At 49.9% G+C, this 18,057-nt stretch overlaps 1 protein-coding gene across 1 annotated transcript; it reads right to left on the minus strand.

Moving 5' to 3' along the window:
* Positions 1-1,204: 1,204 nt before the first annotated feature.
* DELE1 (DAP3 binding cell death enhancer 1) lies at positions 1,205-17,678 on the minus strand. Its single transcript, XM_045794408.2, has 13 exons — positions 17,522-17,678; positions 16,742-16,856; positions 16,524-16,647; positions 14,271-14,418; positions 13,168-13,329; positions 12,823-12,911; positions 12,625-12,721; positions 9,839-9,981; positions 8,854-9,012; positions 8,662-8,754; positions 6,250-6,415; positions 5,476-5,715; positions 1,205-4,703 (listed from the first exon to the last, which is right to left on the minus strand). The coding sequence occupies exons 1-12, from the start codon at positions 17,550-17,552 to the stop codon at positions 5,477-5,479; spliced, it is 1,566 nt and encodes a 521-aa protein (XP_045650364.1). The 5' UTR covers positions 17,553-17,678; the 3' UTR covers positions 1,205-4,703; position 5,476.
* Between the last annotated feature and the right edge of the window lie 379 nt (positions 17,679-18,057).

The following is an 18,057-nucleotide window of genomic DNA, read 5'->3' on the forward strand; positions in this document are numbered from 1 at the left end:
CAAAACTTCCAGGGCAAGAGGGAGCAAAGAAATAGCAAATATTTTTCCAAGGCTCAGCCTTATAATTTTCCTGGAAATTTCCAAGCGGTCATTCAGCCAGCCATTCAGGTTCTCAGTAACATGGAGCTCTCCTCGACACCGAAAGCAAAAATTCCTTTCTGTGCTCCTACTTCTGTCCTCTTTTGGAAGCCAGTACTCATGTTCTCTGTCCACAGAAATGGGCCAATCATATTCCCGACCAAGGATAATGAAAACCATGTAAACTTGGACTCCATGATGGTACCATTATCCTGTTATTCCATGTTACAGATGACGAAAACGAGGCTCCCAAAAGTTAAGGGCTTAAAGAGCAGAGTCTCTGGGTCTCTGATCACCTCACTTCAGTCCCAAGTGATTTCCTTCCAAGATCTGTGACTTTTAAGCTGTTGGGTTCCCCAAGTCAATGAGAGAGGCCAGGGGAGATTAAGCAGGCAGGATCTCCAGCTTGACCAGCCAGGAGACTGACACAAGGCAACACTGATGCATACTTACTTGTTGAATGCATGAATGAATGAATGAATGAATAAATCAATGCTTCAGAGTTCCCTTTTATCTGTATTGGAGCTCCAGCTAAGATGTCATTATAAAGAAAAAAAAAGTTTCCATTATGTGAAATCAAAGTCTAAAAACCACAGAACTAGAATAGACAATGTTGACCGCCACCCCCCCCCCTCAGTTACTAGGGGATTTTTGATGCAGAGCTGGCGTTGGGAGGGTGGGGAGAAGACAGGATGGGGGAAGACGCCACCTGAGAAACCTGGAACCTAATTAATTAATTAACTAGTTAATTAATTTAAAAAGAAATCTGGAATCATGGCTGTCACCTGGATCGTTGGATATCCTGGATCACTGCTTCACTCCAGTTCGGAAGTCCTTCATCTGTAGACCTCGTGGTTACTAGGCAAATCTTTGGATATAGGCATTTCTCTAGGCAGAAGATAGGAAGTCCTTATTGGGTTCTTGAAGGCACATGTTGACCTATGAAAGGTTATGCTGCACTGGTCTCAGTCAGGCCTCAACCTCCACAAACACATGCAATTTTAGTCATAAGGAGCTAGATTATATTGCCAAAGAAAAGGCAAGACTGAAAAGGCTGCCTTGCACAAAGCCACATGGCAGGTGTGTGGCAGGGCTAGGATCTGGATCTGAAATTCGTATGATGTCCTTTTTTTTTTTTTTCTAAGATTATATTTATTTATTTGAGAGAGAGAAAGAGCATGAACAGGGCGGGATGGGCAGGGGCAGAAGGAGAAGCAGACTCCCTGCTGAGCAGGGAGCCCAACTCAGGCTCCATCCCAGGACTCTGGGATCATGACCTGAGCCAAAGGCGGCTGCTTAACCAATGGAGCCACCCAGGTGCCTTTAATGTTCTTTTTAATATATCAACAGTTCCTAACCTGGGGTCCATGGTTGGGCTTCAAGATCCACGGATCAGCTGAATTGCATGCAAAATTGGGAGAATGCACACTTTTCTAAGGGAAGGAGTCAGTGCTTTCACCACATTTTCAAAGCAGTCTGTGACCTAAATAAGATGAAGGACCCCTGTGATCCTCTCTGTCGGTCCTTGGTTCTGCCCTGCCCGCAGACCCTCGAGAACTCTCGGGTAGAGCTGTTTCTGTTCTGGGGTAACCGATGTCCAGTCAGCGTGGGGATGTACGTATGTGAGGTCAGTGCTCACGGGCACCATGCAACCCCCTCCAAGCATGAGGACACTCAGCACTTTCCCAGTAACAGGCTGAGAGTGACAGGGGGTATGGTGACAGAATGGAGCGTGCTGAACAGGAGGGTTTACGGAAACTTCTTCGCATCAGCCAAGATGTCAAAGCTGAGACTTCGGACATGCTCAGAACTGTTTTCACCAAGACGGGCTGTGTCCCCTGGGAGACTGAGGGAGCAGGCAAGCCAGCCAGCACTCAGTTAAATGTCGTCTTAATTTGGAAAGCGCAGAGGGACATTTTTTATCAATAGTCAGCCGTTCTCCAGCACGAGGAGTGCGGTGCAGTGCTCACTTGGAGCCTGGGGGCAGCTCAGAGACTGACAGGCAGCCTCCTTGTCTGTCACCCAACTTCAGCTTGGCAGCTCACTGACCCTACCTCTCTTCTGGCTGAAACAAGTGTGAGATGGCAGCCACTATCCATGGGACTCTGGAGAGAACCCAATCCCCGCAGGAAGACAGGAGAGGGAGGGGTTTTAGGCTCGGCCTGGCACATAGTATGCACCCAGAAAATAGGTCAGCCTTGTCCAGCTCCTACTAAGGATGGAGTACAATGTAATGGGTACGGGGAAGAGCAGGGCATGATCAGAAACGTTCGTTCAACGAACACTTTTTATTTATTGAGTGAGTACTATGTGTCGGAGTAGCACTGGAAATAGGGGTATACAGAATCGTTCATGCAACAAATATTTAAAGCACCTACTATGTGCTAGCTAGGCTTGGTGCTAGGTGTTGGGTAGAGAGGGGGCGATGCATGAAACCATGTATTCTTTGAATAAATATTTACCGAACATTTACTAAGTACCCTGCACTGTATTAGCACTGAAGATATACTGAATCAAACAGCCTTGTTCCGACTACAGCCTCAGGACTCCCTGAGAACAGCATCACTGGATAAGGAAATTGAAACAGCAGAGAATCACATAAAAGTCTCATTGTTGAGGGCACAAGGTCCCAACTTGGGTCCCCCAGTATCCTAACCCAGGCTGGCCCTCCTGCCAGGGGCCACTTCCCTACCTCCCCCCCCCGCCCCTGCATACTGCCTTTCAGGGCATTAATGATGAGTTATTAATAATGGAATTTTAATGGCAAAAGCACAGCAGCGCCTGGGTCTGTGGATGAAACCATCCCCTGGGGCCGTGTGGAGACCGCAGTGACTGCACAGCCAAGGATTTTTGGTCCCTTGACAACAACTCTCTCACGACTCTTCCATCCTTCCTCTCCACAAGGAGCACTTACAAATATCTTACCTCCATGTTTGGCACCCCAGACTGAATCAGTACTTAACCTGTAATGACTGAGGGGGAGGGAGGGCGGCATCTGGTCATCAACACAGGACACCCACAGTCCTGGACATGTATGAATGCCCCCCTGGGAGGAATCCGGAACCCAAAATGACAGCAGGAAGGGAAGAGGCTAAAGAGTTGGACTCCGCAGGAGGGCAGGAAATGACAGTTTACAGAAGGTGCCTCAGGAAGGTTGACTAGCAATCTGCACAGAGCTGGGCTCTGTGCTCAGCTCAGGCTGGGAAACACTGGGTTAACCAAGTTCTTCACTGCAGGACTTCTTGGAACCTTAAAGATGCTGATGTGCACTGTGAATCTATAAAAGAGGGATGTCTGGTACAGCATTTCCCAAACTTATTTGACCACAGAAACCTTTCTTTTTTTTGCAGAGAGATTAGTGCATTGTACAACCTAAAAACGTAAGCTCTAACCAATGTGTGTATGGAGTCCCTACCGGCATGGGGCCTTGTGCTAAGTGCTGAGGATACCAGAATACAAAGACAGTAAGGTCCCAAATCCCAAGGAGCTATCTGTGGGAGGCAGCTGCATGAGGGGACCAGCATGGGGGTGTGGAAGCCAGTGTGCAGGGCAGCCCTGGAAAGAGAGCAGCAGTCGGGGGGTGGGGGGACGCTGGAGCTGGTGGAAGCCAGTCGTGAGAGGAAGGTGCTGGAAAAGTGTGGCAGGACCCACTAGAGGTTGGGAAGAGAGAGGTGGACAGCATAAAGGGAAATATGGACAACCCTCTCCCGCCCAATTCCTCCCACCTTTCAACTAAAGGGGCTGGGTGCTCTTCCCTATTTGAACAGTTACTAGAGGGTTTGGTCTTCAGTCCTTCCCCCACCCTCACCGCATCTATGCTATTGAATTTGGGCTAACATCCAAAAGCCAGGGAACAGCTATGCACAAATTCAGTAATTGGAGTCATTAGCGTTGACTCAGAAATCATTTTTTCCTAAGTCTCTCTCTTGAAGAAGCTTTTAAGACCCTTCAAATTGGTTAATGGAGAGTTTAGAAATGAGGTTGGAGCCTCAGCTTTCAGCTCCCCCTGCCCAACCCCCAACATACTCAAGGGCAAGAGTGATGAGATAATCCAATATCTATTTTATTAAACTCCCATCCATTTCTGGCATACCCTTCACAAACAAGGATCTCAAAATCTATACTTTCCTGCTGCGAGCCTCCAGGTGCCCAGTCTCCATTCCTCCCTCACGCTGGCCGGACGACAAGAACACTTGCACGTAAAGCTACAGTGTGAACTGGCGCAAAAGAGCCCTGGGCCGGGAGTCAGGGGACCTGGGTCTTCTCCTGGCCTGGTGACTCATAAAGCCACATAACCACGGGCACCACTCTGCCTCCTTGGGCTTCAGTGAGGACCAAGGTCCTTTCTGCAGCAAAATGTCCTACACAGGCTCGGGAGGGTAGAAGGGCAGACACCAATGCCTTTGGTTTACAACTGAGAAAACAATGTAGCGGGTCAGTCACTGCTTCAAGCTGACAGGGCCACGACCTGGGTCTTCACACACTTTCTTCTTTACTGTGCTGGGGCAGGTGCTTAAGGTTCTCTGGGAAGCTGAGTGGGTACCTGGCCTCTGCCCTGGGACTCAAGTTGTGGTATCTCTCTGAGAACCCACAGGCTACCTTCTTTAGGGCTGAAGTGAGAAGGTCTGAAAAAATCAAGCAGATAGGTCAAGCACGTAGGCAAGAAACTTGTTCCTTCCAACCAAAGGTGAAATGGGAGATAATCATGAATCCATAGGAGATGACCGAAAGTGAATGTTGGGGCTCATCTTGAGAATGGCCCAATTCAGTGTTCCCTAAATTTTAGCCGTTCACGGAACTAACCTCTTGGTTTTTGCCACCTCTCTGGATCTGTGCTCCCCTTTATCCAATTTCACAACGTTTTTCTTTAAATGGATTATTTATATCTGGAAACCACAATGTGCTAGTCACATTTTTACATTATATATTAAATATCCAACTCCTGAGAGAGCAAGTACTGAGGACCTAAAATCCTCTTGTGAACCACCAGAGGCACACACATCAGATGTTGGCAAAAACTGATGTGGTCTGAGCCTGAGGAAACTGAGGCATGTGAGGAAATAGGTAAGGGGTTTACTCAAGGTCATAGGCTAAGGTGAGGTCCAGGGTCTCTGGACCTTTCAGCAGAATTTTTCACATGTCACTGAATGAATCCCTTTTGTGCACAGAACCAGAAATCACCGTGAATGTTTCCACTGCTCATCTGGGAGGCTACCAACTAGGGGAAAGGTCAAAGTCATTTATGAGTCATGCACCTGAAATTGCTTGAGAACCTCAGCTCCCACCGGCAAGTCCACCTTGGAAAGGGACAGTGACACCTGTTTTTGTTACCATCCAACCTCTCCGCCCTCCTCCCCAACACCAGTGAGAGGCACCAGTGCCTAGGTCTTATCTCACCTTAGCCAAAACCCAGTCTGACGAGACTCCTTTCCAAGGGGTAGTTGTGCGGGGGGAGAGCCCTGCTGGGGGCTCCGGGGCTGGCTCCGAGACGCCCACTTCTACAGAGGAGGCCAAGGTTCCCTGTGCTCGAGGCGTGTGGGAGGCTGGAGGCTCCTGCCAGCAGAGTATTGAGGCTGTGGAGGGAGGGACTGGAGAAGGACTTCAATCCTCTAACTGCCAGGTCGCTAGGCGCCAGGGCTGTGAGGAGAGGTGAGAGCAGCTCTTACTCATACTGTGAGTTCCTACTTTGGAGCAAGGACTTCATAAAGGACTTAGTTGCCTCTGCCGTTGTTAACCCAGGCCAGCCGGAGTGACTTGTGAGTGAGCAGGACTCTTAGAGCCCTTGAAGGGTAACTCAGGGCAATGAGGCAGTGCTGGGATACCGTCTCCTGGAACATCATCACAGCAGCTACCACTGATTCACAACCTGCTGTGTGCCAGGTTGTGCTAATAAGCCCTCTAGAGCCCTCTCATTTAATCCTTACAACCCAACGCGAGAGGTACCACTGGTACCCTCACTTCCAGAAGTGAAGAACCTAAGGCTCAGAGACACCGAGTCCAAGTTCAGTGACAGAGCGGGGCTTAAAACTCAGGTGTATCTGACTCAAAAAAGCTGTGCTCTTACCCATCATCGGGGCAGGAAATGGCAAGTGGACCAAGGGCTACTGTCACCCCCTTCTCTGTCACGGGTAATCAGGTCACGGGAGGGTACCTGTTGGCTTCAACACACACCTTTACGTGTTGCCTCCATGGAAAAGAGGGTCCGCAACCTCTCCTGGGCAGGTTCATTGCCCAGAGCGGCTGACTGCTGGTAACATCTCACAGCCTCTCCCAGGTTCCTCTGCACACCAAGGCCCTTCTCATAGCAAATTCCCAAGTGGTACCTGCTCTGTGAGTCCTAAAGGGGAAAATGGACAGACACATAGATATGCACACATGCGGGAGTGAACAACTGGAACGCAAAGGCAAGAGGAAGGTGGAGCAGTCAGGCAAGCTGGGGCTTCATCCTTGCAGGTTCGAGGCCCAGTCCTGGCCCCCCCTGTACCAAGGGATCTCAAGTTGAAAAAGCCAGAGGCCCGGAGTTTGCCCAACACAGAGGAGATGGGGATCCTTCTGCCCGGGGAGCTTCGAGCCAGAGCAGCGCGGCGGCTTCTCTCACCGAGGCTAGTGATGAAGGAAGGCAGAAGTGAGGGCCACAGGGAGCAGCCAGTCCAACCACGGGGAACCCAGGAGTCAGGCTCCTACTTCAGCTGAAAGAGCCAGGAGCAAGAGCGGAGGCTAGGCCTCCCAGAGGCCCTGCATGCCTTTCTGAACGTCTGCCCAGGTGCTGCAGAACATACGGTACAGAGAACATTCCCCCTTTGAAAGGTGAAAAGGCTCTGGATCCTCTCTCATCTGAGAACTAGGAGGCAGTAGCAGGTAGGGCTTCGGAGCACAACCTGCAGAGCCGGACGGCCTGGTTTCCAGCCTCGGCTCCACCACCTACTGTGGAGGAACCTCAGGCATGCTGTTCTACGCCTCTGAGCCTCAGTTTCCTCATCTGTAAAGTGGGAAATAACAGTACCTACCTTACTGCATTGTTATGAGGATTATATTCTTTAATACATGAACAGTACTTAGGTTATGTTATTATTTTCATAACTTTAGATACCCACATCATTAATCTCTCCCTCTCTGGTGGATTATTATCCTTATATTCAAGCCTCCAACTCAAAAAAACAAAATACTCAGTTGATTCCCAACCACAGTCCCATTTCTCATCTACCTTCTAGCGTCAAATTTCTGGCCAGAGTTTCTGTAACATGCACGCCAAAGTCTATGTAATAAATATGGTGGACTCACGGCCATAGACCAGCTTCGAACACCGTACCTGACACTCGTAAGGCCAAAACACCCACCCTGCCACACTGCTCAGTACAAACCTACAGAGACACAATTCCTACTGGAGTGGGTGAGTGTGAGGACTGTGCCCAACACCGTGTTACCTAGCATCCCTTTGCGCACTTCTTCTAGTGCGCTGGGTGGCTAACGCAGACCAAGGGGCCCCCGGGCAGGTCCAGCACATGAAGAACGTGAGGCTCCCTCAGGAGCCGAGGAAGGCTCTGGGGCTCCATCAAGGAAGGCAGGCACAGAGGCAGTACTGGCTAGTGACGTTGGTCACCTTTTGATGGCAACGACAGGTAACAGCGAGTGAAAATAAGAGAGTATTCTGATACCCAGGAGTTCGATGAAGCTATCACTGTGTTGGCCCCAGAACACAGAGGAGCAGCAGCCCCTGCACAGGGCAATTCTAGTCCAGGCACGTGGCTTGCTTTAATCCAGTACTCCTGGTCCTCCAGGAGGCCACCCCCCCAAAAACTCCTGGACAAGTACACTTGAGGAATACAGCAAACCAGAGATGGCTTCTTGGTGATTCGCACAGAGGGACAGCTCTGAGATCTCCTGCACTGAAGACACCTGGTGAGCTCAGTATTTCCAAACCCCTAGGACCATGTTTTCCCTGGTATTACTTATGAACACCCCGTGGAACTGATACTCCGGAGAACACACTGTGGATCGTGCAGGCTGGGTGCCAATGCCCCCCCGACATCTGGCGCCCCCCCAAACTGCTCCGCGTCTTCTGACTTCCCTGCAGCGCACTGCTCGTGAGGCTGCACCTTCCCCGTGCAGCGCCGACCAAGCGCTCGCACACCTGTGACCTCAGGTAGCTTGTGATCCTCACAACCACCACCACCACCACCCCGCGAAGCAGCGGACAGGCGAAGCAGTATTATCGCAGTTTCCGAGACGAGGGAAACAGGGGAACAGGAAGCAACCGGCCGGTACTGCACTGGTCATTGTAACAACCGGCTGTGGAAGAAACCCCGCCTTGGAGCACTGAGTCATTTCTGTGCGGCAGATACTCCTCCCGCGGCTGGTGTGGCGGCACCAGCACCTCTGCAGCCGGGCGTAAGCCAGCTCCCCGCACCACCAGACCCGCCCAGGGCTCACACAGGCGGTCAGGGACCGTTAAGACTTGAAGCTGGCCCAGTGTGTTCCTGTCCAGCTTCTCGTGTGCACCCCCTGGAGCTTGGTACCAGTTCCCAAATCCCCTCCTTCCTCAGACTCGATCCCCAACATGCTGGGACACTGGAGATTGCCTACCCCGTTGTTGGCTGCGAGCCAAAAGTATTTCACAGCCCTCTGTGCATCCAGGTGTGGCTCCTTGGTGAAAAGCACCCCGAGGAAAGCTTGAGCCTGTGGTCAGGGAGGAAGGTAAAAGGTTATCTCGCTCCCTTCCAGGCCCCACGTGCTCCACGTGCCCAGGAGAGACACCCCCCCCACCTGGGCACTCACCTCTCTCAGGCCCGAGTCTGCAGCCTGCTTCAGCATGGACACTGCCCTCTGCTGCTTAGGGCCCCCGGCGGAGGCCGGGCCTTGCAGCAGACACCTGGCATAGCGGTACTGAGCCAGGCTGTGGCCCTGGCTGGCAGCCAGCTGGTAGGAAAGGGCTGCCTGGGACAAAGGGAGAGACCCCCAGTCAGTGGGTACCCCTGCAAGCCAGCTTTTCCTTCGAGTGAAATTTGTAAAAATTATTTTAATTAAATAGGACATAATCAATACAAATTAATCAGAAAATACAGAGAAGCCAAAATTTCAAAATACAGATAAATTGAAAATAGAAACCTGAAATTCCAAGAAACTCTGCCTCCTAAAGATCATTCTCTGCTCACCTTTCAGTTTACAGCTTTGCAAATATCTTCCCACACACACACGTATTTATACATACACGTATATACATTCACACACGCACATATAAATGCATGTGTGTATAGGGAGAGAGAAACAGAGTGAGAGAGAGAATAACATTCACAATTTTGTAACCTATTTTTTCATTTAACAATACACCAAGAATGTCTTTCCCTGCCAGTAAATATAGGTCTAGTGCATCATTTTAAGACCCACAGAGATATTATTAACCAATTCACTACTGAAGGAACTTCAAATTGCTTCCCTCTTCTTTTTTTGCCTCATATACAATTCTAAGAAATCCGCTCTTGTATATAACACCTCTGTGTACTTATCCTACTTAGAGTGAATTAATCCATTCATCAAGGTAAAGGTCTAGGTCCTGAGGATACAGCTGCAGAGAAGAAAGACAAGGTCCCCGACTCCTTTTGAATCTAAATTCCTAGAAGTCAGGAGCTGCTGCTTTTTCTCTCGTGGCTGAGAGAGAGAAGCTGAACTCTGCCCAAGCCCTGCCCACCGCTCACTTCTGGAGGTCACCTCTGAACAGTGCAGCACGGCGGACAGGCCTGGGGACAGGGAGAGGATGCAGTACCTTGCCAAGGTCCCTGGGGGTGCCTCTGCCATGCTCGTGACACAAGCCCACGTTGTACTGCGCTTTGCTGTAGCCATGGTCTGCTGCCTTCTGGAAGTAAGAAAAGGCTGCCGTGTAGTCCCCATTCCTCATTGTCTCTGTGCCTGTAAGAAAGCACGGAGTAGAAACACAGCTTCCTCTGTGAACTTCCCCACCTCTTTGGCCAGATACTCATAGGCTGCTTTCCTTCTTTTTGGTGCTAGACACTTTGCATGTTTCCATCCTCCGAATGTTTCACTGGTTTGCCAGAGATATCAGTGGGTTTGGTCCTCCTATACAACATCCTCTTCTTGGTGACAGCATCCCGATCTCCCTCCCCCCACCCCATTCCCTGCGATCAGTCAATGTGCTGTGCTCTCCCAACCAATAACTCCCTCACTCAGGAATTGGAATCTTAAACCTGGTTGAGGCATGAGAGAAAACAGCTTTTGCAGGTTTATTCTGACAGCAGCATTCTGAAGACACTGTCCCTAAGTTATTCCCCACCCCGGATGCCAGGAGCTTTCCTGATTCCTGTTCTTTCTGACCCATGGCAAGTCAATATATCCTAATGGATTCCTTCTGTGCTTAAGTTAGCCAGAGTGGGTCTAGGCTGCTTGTTACTAAATGTAACTGGTAACAGCTGATACTGTTAACCCTGCTTTAGGAGGAAATTGTGAGAAAGAATATAAGACAGCTGTGACCTGAACTCAGGGATGTCAGACAGCCAAGCCCATGTTCATCGTATCATCCAAACAAACAAGCAAATGAAAAACAGAGACGGGGCTGGGCACAGCCGAGTTCCCATTCAAACCTTTGCTTGAGCTGTCTCTCCTGCCTGGGGTATCTCTCTGCCTCCACCATCAGGCCTTCCCATCCTGTTTCTCTGGAACCTTCAGACCACACTCAGGCTTTAAACACTCTTTTGGCACTTACTTAATATACAAGCCTTTTTCTATGAACTAAACTGTTTCCAGAGTACAAGCCCTGTCTCCTCAATTAGACTGCAAAATCCTGGAGGCAGAAGCAGAAAAAGAATGTAGAAGAAATAACTTTGCATAGGGTGAAAGCTCTATACAAATGCAAAATATGATTATGGCTTATGCTCCCTTTGTGTTCTGCCACACTGCTTAGCATTGCTGAATAAATGAATATATGAATGAAGGAATGGGCAAGAAAATTCTCAGAAGAGACTGCCCATCAAAATCACAAAAAGCTAATGAGCCAGAAGCCAAGTTCCATTCAGCCCGCAGTGAATTAAAGTCACCTCCCTGCTGCCTGAAGATTCGCTGTCCAGGATTCAGAGCCCTCTGTCCTTGAGAAGACTCAAGAGGGCGAAGGATCCCACCCTGTGTCCATTCCCCAAGCTGGCTCCCTGATCCATCTCTCTTCTTTGTCTCCTCTGCCTCTAACCTAAATCAAGACACCATGAGGCTTTGCTATGCCATCAGTAACAGCTTCCACCCAGTCTCCTGTTTCCTCTGGCATCCCTGCCCTCCACGTCTGTCCATACAACAGCCAGAGAAATCTGAAAAAGTAAATCAGATCATGTGACAGCCCCTCCTCCTACTCCAGTGTAAAACCCTCCATTGGCTTCTTATCTCGCTTTGAAAATCCACACTCCTTTGTGGCTCAGAAGGCCTTGCCTGATCTGGCCCCTCTCTGCTTCTCTGACTTCCATCTTTTTCTACTGTCCTGGTGATCTCTAAGTTCCAGCCACACTCACCTTTCTTTTGTTCCTTCAACAAGCAAAACCCAGTGCTGCCTCAGGACCTTTGTACTTGCTCTTCCCTCTGTTTGGAAAGCTCTTTCTCTGGATGGAAACAAGACTGGCTTGCTTTTGTGAGTCAAGCCTTAGTGCAAAGTTCTTCCCATCGGTGAGGACTTCCAAATCCAAAGTTGCTCCTTCCCCAATTCACTGACAAATAGGAGTGTTCCCCTATTTACTCTTCTCTATAACATTTACCACTATCAGAAATTCTCTTATGTTTGCCAATGTACTGTTTTTTTCCCCCCATCCCGATTCATATGTCAGTTCCATGAGAGTAAGGACTCTGTTTTATGAATCACTGTATCCCTAAAACCTAAAATAGGGCCTAGCAAAAGGTGAAATTTGTACTGAATGAATCCCAGCTTCTCACCCATCTGCCCATTATCTGAGTTGCCACATTAAAAGGGCTGAAACTTAGGCCAAGTCACCATGGAGAACAGGACAGATGGTGCAGGGGCACCTGGAGTCTCTGGATATAGGTTCCTGTTTGGGCACCTGAGGGCCTGCTCCAAATCTCAGGAGCCTGCTCTCGCCTAAATGTGTCAGAAAATACAAGGTATCCTCCAAGATTTCTCTTCTCCTTCTTAAATAGGAACGGAATTTTCAGGTAAGCACGTGGTCATTCAGCTAAAGACTATATTTCCCAGTCTCCTCTGCAAGGAGGTGTGGCCATAAGCCTACATTCTGGACAATGATTTGTACAACTTCTAGGTTGGAAAGGAGTGATCCTTTAGCTTTCCCACCTTTACCCTTCCAGAAAAAAGCTATTTGAATAGCCAAACTGGATCTTGAGATGGAAACCAGTTTTAAGAATGGCAGAATCAGGAGGATGGGTCCCTGACACCACTGGGCCACCATGCCAGATTTGGTCTGCTTACCCAGGAGAAAATAAACTCTCTCTTGTTTAAACCACTCCCTACCCTAACTCTGTTTAAGCAACCCCATACCCTTTCCATTTTCCCATCCGCCTGCCTTGATGCAAGGTCCACCCAGTTACCCAGGAAGTTGAAAGCAATGGAAACGGTGAGCTGGAAGAGCTGCTGAATGGAAGTCACAGCCTCCTCGAGGGAAAGAGTTTTTGATTTATCTTGTTCCTGGGGAAGAAATATAAAGACTCATCATGGGACAGTTCATTGGAACTGCCACCTGCCCAGGGGAATGTTACGTGGATCTGGAGGCCAAATCTGAACAATACCTGCTTTTCTCCAGTGGGCTGAGGCTGGGCTGGCTTTGCCCTGGATGGGAAGCTACCGCTGGTGGGCAGGAAGCCGAGATCACTGGGATCTGCAAGGAGAATGGGTGACACCCAGTCAAGGCAAAGGAGAAAGTGTGGTTTCTCCTTTTCTCCCACTGTCCTAATCTCCCCAGCCCCTCTAGCCAGTGCCACTGCTAGGGAACAGAATCATTCCAAAGTGCTCCAGAAAGCAGGGGCCCTAGAGGAATGACAATTCCCTTATCTGGCATATGCAGAGACAAATGTCCATCTGCCCAATTCCCTACCCCCCCTACTTTGGGCTTATTCTAGGAGGTGGAAACATACCTTCCTCAGAGGGACCCTGAAGATCAGATGCCCTCAAGGAGCCGTGTGAAGAGAGGTTCTCGGGCTGAGTGGAGAGTTCCTCCTGGTCCAGCCTGGGTTCCCTGGGGCCAGTATACCTGGGAGCTGGGCCATCAGGGCTGGGGAGGATGTGCCTCTGAAGTGCTGGAAAGACCCAGTAAGCGCAGCCACATCAGAAGGGGATCAGCTCAGTCTGCTCAGGCTTGACTGAGTGTTCTCTGAGGTTTGGGGGAAGAATGGGGAATCTCCTCTGACACCTCCTTCACACGCCTCAACCTCCCTCCTCCATTTCCTTTGCTGGCTTCCATTGGTAGGGGTCCCCATTTATGCTAATCTCCTGCCTTAGGTATAAATCATTCCTCTGCCTGAATTCTTTCAGTAGCAGGGGGGCATCTACCTTATTCACTGTTGTAGCCCCAGCAGCTAACACTTTGTTTGATAATACTGATCATGATTATAATCATAAGAAAGAACTTAAACTAATACTTACTGGGTACTTACTATGTGCCAGGCACTGTTCTAACTCTTTGACATGTATTAACTCATTTACTCTTCCCAAGAAACATATGAGGTAGGTTTTATTAATTATCCCATTTTATAGATGACAGAACTGAGGCACAGGGAATTTAAAAGTGATTTGTTCAGGGACACAAGACTAGTATGCGACAGCTCTGGGGCTTGAACCCCGACACTAACTCCAGGGCCTTAACTTAGGCTGTCCTGCCTGGGTACCATGGTACATAATAACTATTCAATGAAGATTCACTTATTCATGAATGACTAACCAGAGAATGACCCAACTGGCTGAGGGGTAACCAGGAAGCCACACCCAGGATCTAAAGTAGGCTGGATCCCTGTGGGGCTCCCTCCATGGAAGGTAAGGGGAGGACATGGGAGGATGCTGAGGGGCAGGTGTGGCCCACACCCTGGGTGGATAGAACTTCCTCACATTCCCCTTCCTCTGACTTCAGATAGGAAAGGCAAGGAGCTGCTGATGGCTCTTTTCCTGAGGTGTGTCCAGAGACGCTTCCTGGCCCAGAGAAACTCCCAGCCTAGCCCTCCTGTCCCTGGGACTGAGAACTCACAGGAGTGTGGATGCCACCAGGGAGATGAGAGGAAATGGTCCAGGGGACTGTGCCAAGAGCAGTGCCCTGCTTGCCGAGGTCCTGCTGGCAGGGACGACTGGAAGTGGATCTGCTTTGCCAGCTGCAGGGCCAGCACGGCCAGAGTGCCCTGGGAAAGACATCACATCAGGAACCCGGCTTTGCACCAGTCACTGCCTTCAGTCTCACCCTTCAGCTCAAACATCACTTCCTCAAGAAGCCTATCCTGACTCCTGGCTGAGGCCAACTAATCCTCTTCCCACACCCAAACTTTCCCTGTAGAGCCCTGGTCACACTGGTACTTAAATAATCACCCTGACAATTATTTAGCTAAGCTCTGTCTTTCCTGTTAGTCTCTAAGCACCATGAGGGCAGGAATCATGTGTGTCTTGCTCACCAATGTATCCCCGGAGCCCAGGAGAGTACTAAGATATAGCACTAATAAATACACGCATGTATTTATTAAATGTATAATAAGTGAATGAATAAATAAAGTCTAAGCAGGCAAAAAGATAATGTGGTAAGCTGGGGCCTGGTCACAAATGCAGTGACAGGTCAGAATTCCCCATCAGGTTCACTCTCCTTCTCTAGCCTAGGGCACAAGTCTTCTCTTCCCTCTGCCCAAGCCACCCCACCAGAGACACATTCACAGGTACAGGCCTGCTGAAGGTGTCTCGGTGTCTCTTCTCCAACAGGTCTGTAGAAGACCTAAGCTAGCTCCTAGCCCAGTGACTTCTTGGTTTTCCCTGCCCCTTCCTGTGCACACCCAAATACTTATTTATTAGAACAGGCGCTGGGTACACTGGCCAAGACAAGTTACAGTCTCTGTCCTCATGGAGTTTACATTTTCATTGAAGGAGAAACACAAATTTTGAGTACACAGAGAAATAAACAAAATAACTACAAGTTATGCTAAATGCCAAAAAAGAAACAAATCAGGAGTTTTCACAGAGCATAAGAGGGAGGTCTGAGAAAACAGGGCATCAAGGAAAGCCTCTCTGTAGGGGTGATATGTGAACTGAGGCCAGAAGGAAGAAAAGGTGCCAGCATGTAATAACAGGGACATGTATCCACGGCAGTAGGGACAGCTTGTACTCAGGCCCTTTCACATGGTCAATAGTGACAGAGCTGAGGGATAGCATCTGGGCCCCTGGAATCTGGGCCCAGTTTCTAGAAGGATTCACTGTGGAATTGCTCTAGGGCTCAGATCTTTGACAAACTGGGAAAATGCTCTGCTCTCCGGAGTATGTTATGCCCCTAGTCCACAGCTCCACAGAGAGAAGTGGCCCTGCCACAGAGACATTCCAGGGTCCATTCTGCTGATGACACCAATTTACAATGAGACAACCGATCCTCAGGGAAGTCAAGTTACTTGTCCAAAGTACACAGCATGAAAGTGATAGGGATGAGATGTGACAGAAGCGAGGGTGATGTGTGCAGAACCTGGATGGCAAAGAGTCTGCCTTGTTGGACCTAGTGTTTGCTACTGAGCACCTGACTTTATAGGTCAGAGTTAACAAATATTTTCTGAGCAACTATCATGCACCAGGATCTGTACTAGGTTTTCTCTGTCCCTTCCCGTGCACACCCAAATATTTATTACAACAGGCACTGGGTACACTGGTAAAGACAAGTTACAGTCTCTGTCCCCATGGAATTTACATTTTCATTGAGGGAGAAAGACAAAATTCGAGTGCACAGAGAAATAAACAGTAAGCTGTACAGCATGGTAGCTAAGAGCATGAGCTGCAGATAAATATGGTTTCTCTACTTCATAGCTGTATGACCTTGAGCATGTTACTTAAAGTTTCAGAGCCTGAGTTCCCTTATCTATAAAATGGAGGTTATATCTCCCTTGCAAGATTTTTGTATGGATTAAAGATGATAATTCATATACAATATTTACATTAATACATAAAGTGTTAGCTATTTAGTATTCTTCATTGTAAGCTTCATCGAGGCAAAAATAACATCTACCTTGTTCTCCACTGTGTCACTTGTGCCTAACAAAAATGTTCAGAGAAGGTGTTAAACAAATGTTTATTGAATAAAAGGAGAAAGAAGGCAGGGGGAGGGGGAGCAGCAATATCTCACCAAATATGCTCCAATGCCATGGGTTACTCAAATTTTGAGTGTGGGAACAATGATGCCCTAGCTCTTGTTTCTAGGCTGTATTTCCATGCAGGGTCATTCTCATCCACACGAAGGTCAAGGACAGGACTGGGGAAGCCTTACCCATGATATGGCATCCCACAAGGTGTTTGGGGAAACACGGGTAGACATCCACTGGAAGGCATCCTTCCATCCATGAGACCTTGGGCCCCTGTTTGTGCCTGGGCCTGAGCCATGGGGGCCCGACCTAGATGAGGCAAGAAAGGCTATCAAGTTCTATCCCAAGTGTGAGGAGGAGGAGGCCAGAGGAAGAGACGGGTGACAGAATGGGAGTACCTCACCTGTCAAAGCTGGGCACAGGGACTACCAGGTTGGAGGAGGCAGCCTGTGGCCCATCTGGGTTGGTGGACTTGGGGGTCACCCCCCGGAGGCCAGGTCCCAGCAGACGGGGAAGAGCTGTGTAGAACAACAAAGATCAAGCACCTCGACATAAACAGAACTGAGGCAATGGCGGTCCCACCGATCTTCCCTTTGCCATTTGACAGAGCCCCACCCCAAAAACCCAGGAATCACTGGCATCTGCCTCTGCAGTTCTTAAACAAGGACATACAAGGGACTCTTTTGCCTAGTACAGTTTCTAAGGCGCCATCCAGAACCAATTAACCAGGATCATTCAGGGCAAATTTTGAAAATGCTCCCTAGGTGACTCCGAAGTCGTCCCAGGGCTGACAATCACTGTTACAATAAAATTACTGGACTTTCACACACAAACTCTCAATGTTTGACTCTCCGTCTCTAAATCCCGCCTTTTCTCATTGGCTCCGCCTACTCCAGCGCCCCTACTCATCTTTCATAGACTTCCAGAACCATTTGACTCCTCCCCCTTCCAATAGCTCCACCCATCTCCGTGGCTCTACGCTCCACCCTCTTCCCATGCGCCCCACCCACACCGCGATTCCTGGGACCCCCGACAGGCGGGTGTGGCCACGCCCACTTAGGCCCCGCCTTCCCTCAACTTTAAGCCCGCCCGCTACAGCTTCGGCTCAGTCTTCTTGGCCCGTCCTCTTTCTCTAGTTCCAAGTCTCAGCTTCCTCCCGACCCGCGGCTCCGACGTCCCTTACCTCGGCCCAGGAGTCCCGGGAGGCGCCACATGTCGTCGCCAACAGCATAGAGAACTCGTAGTCCAAAGACGGAGGCCAGACCACGGGGCGACGGCTAGAGGGACCGCTGTGGCCCCCTCCGAATGGCCGAGTCCTGAGGAAGCGCTCAGCCAGCCAATTAGAATGGGGCGCAGCCGGAAGGCCGGCGCCGCACGAAAGGAAGTGGGGGTGTGGGCGTCTTTGGGGCTGGCGAGGAGGTGAACTGCGGAAGGACGTGGATGTGGGCCCGACCTCCCCCTGGAGGAGGTGTCGCACGCCGCCCGCCCGAGGGTGGGGAGAGCGCGCAGCGGCGGGGGGTCGCAGGTGGCCGAGCTGAACCGCGTCAGAAACAGGACTGTGCAAAGGCGGGGCTGGGACGGCCTCGGTAGCGCAGGACAGCTTTGCAGACACCGTGGAGACGCGAAAGGGAAACCCTGTTCCCCAGCCCCGGCACTGGACGAGTAACCAGGGCCAGGGGGGGGAGGAGAGAAGCGCTAGGGTCGGACGAGAGAAGCCCG

Source organism: Ursus americanus, chromosome 5, assembly GCF_024610735.1.
Source record: "Ursus americanus isolate L20-20 chromosome 5, mUrsAme1.1.p, whole genome shotgun sequence".
Taxonomy (NCBI): domain Eukaryota; kingdom Metazoa; phylum Chordata; class Mammalia; order Carnivora; family Ursidae; genus Ursus; species Ursus americanus.

Bases quoted from the DNA above. Each gene is read 5' to 3' on its own strand.
- DELE1 (XM_045794408.2), bottom strand. From the start codon at position 17,552: ATGTGGCGCCTCCCGGGACTCCTGGGCCGAG. The intron at 9,013-9,838 runs GTACTGCATCCT...CCTTTGTCCCAG, and splicing joins CCCCCAGGGACCTTGGCAAG to GCAGCCCTTTCCTACCAGCT. The intron at 8,755-8,853 runs GTGAGTGCCCAG...CCCTGACCACAG, and splicing joins CAGACTCGGGCCTGAGAGAG to GCTCAAGCTTTCCTCGGGGT.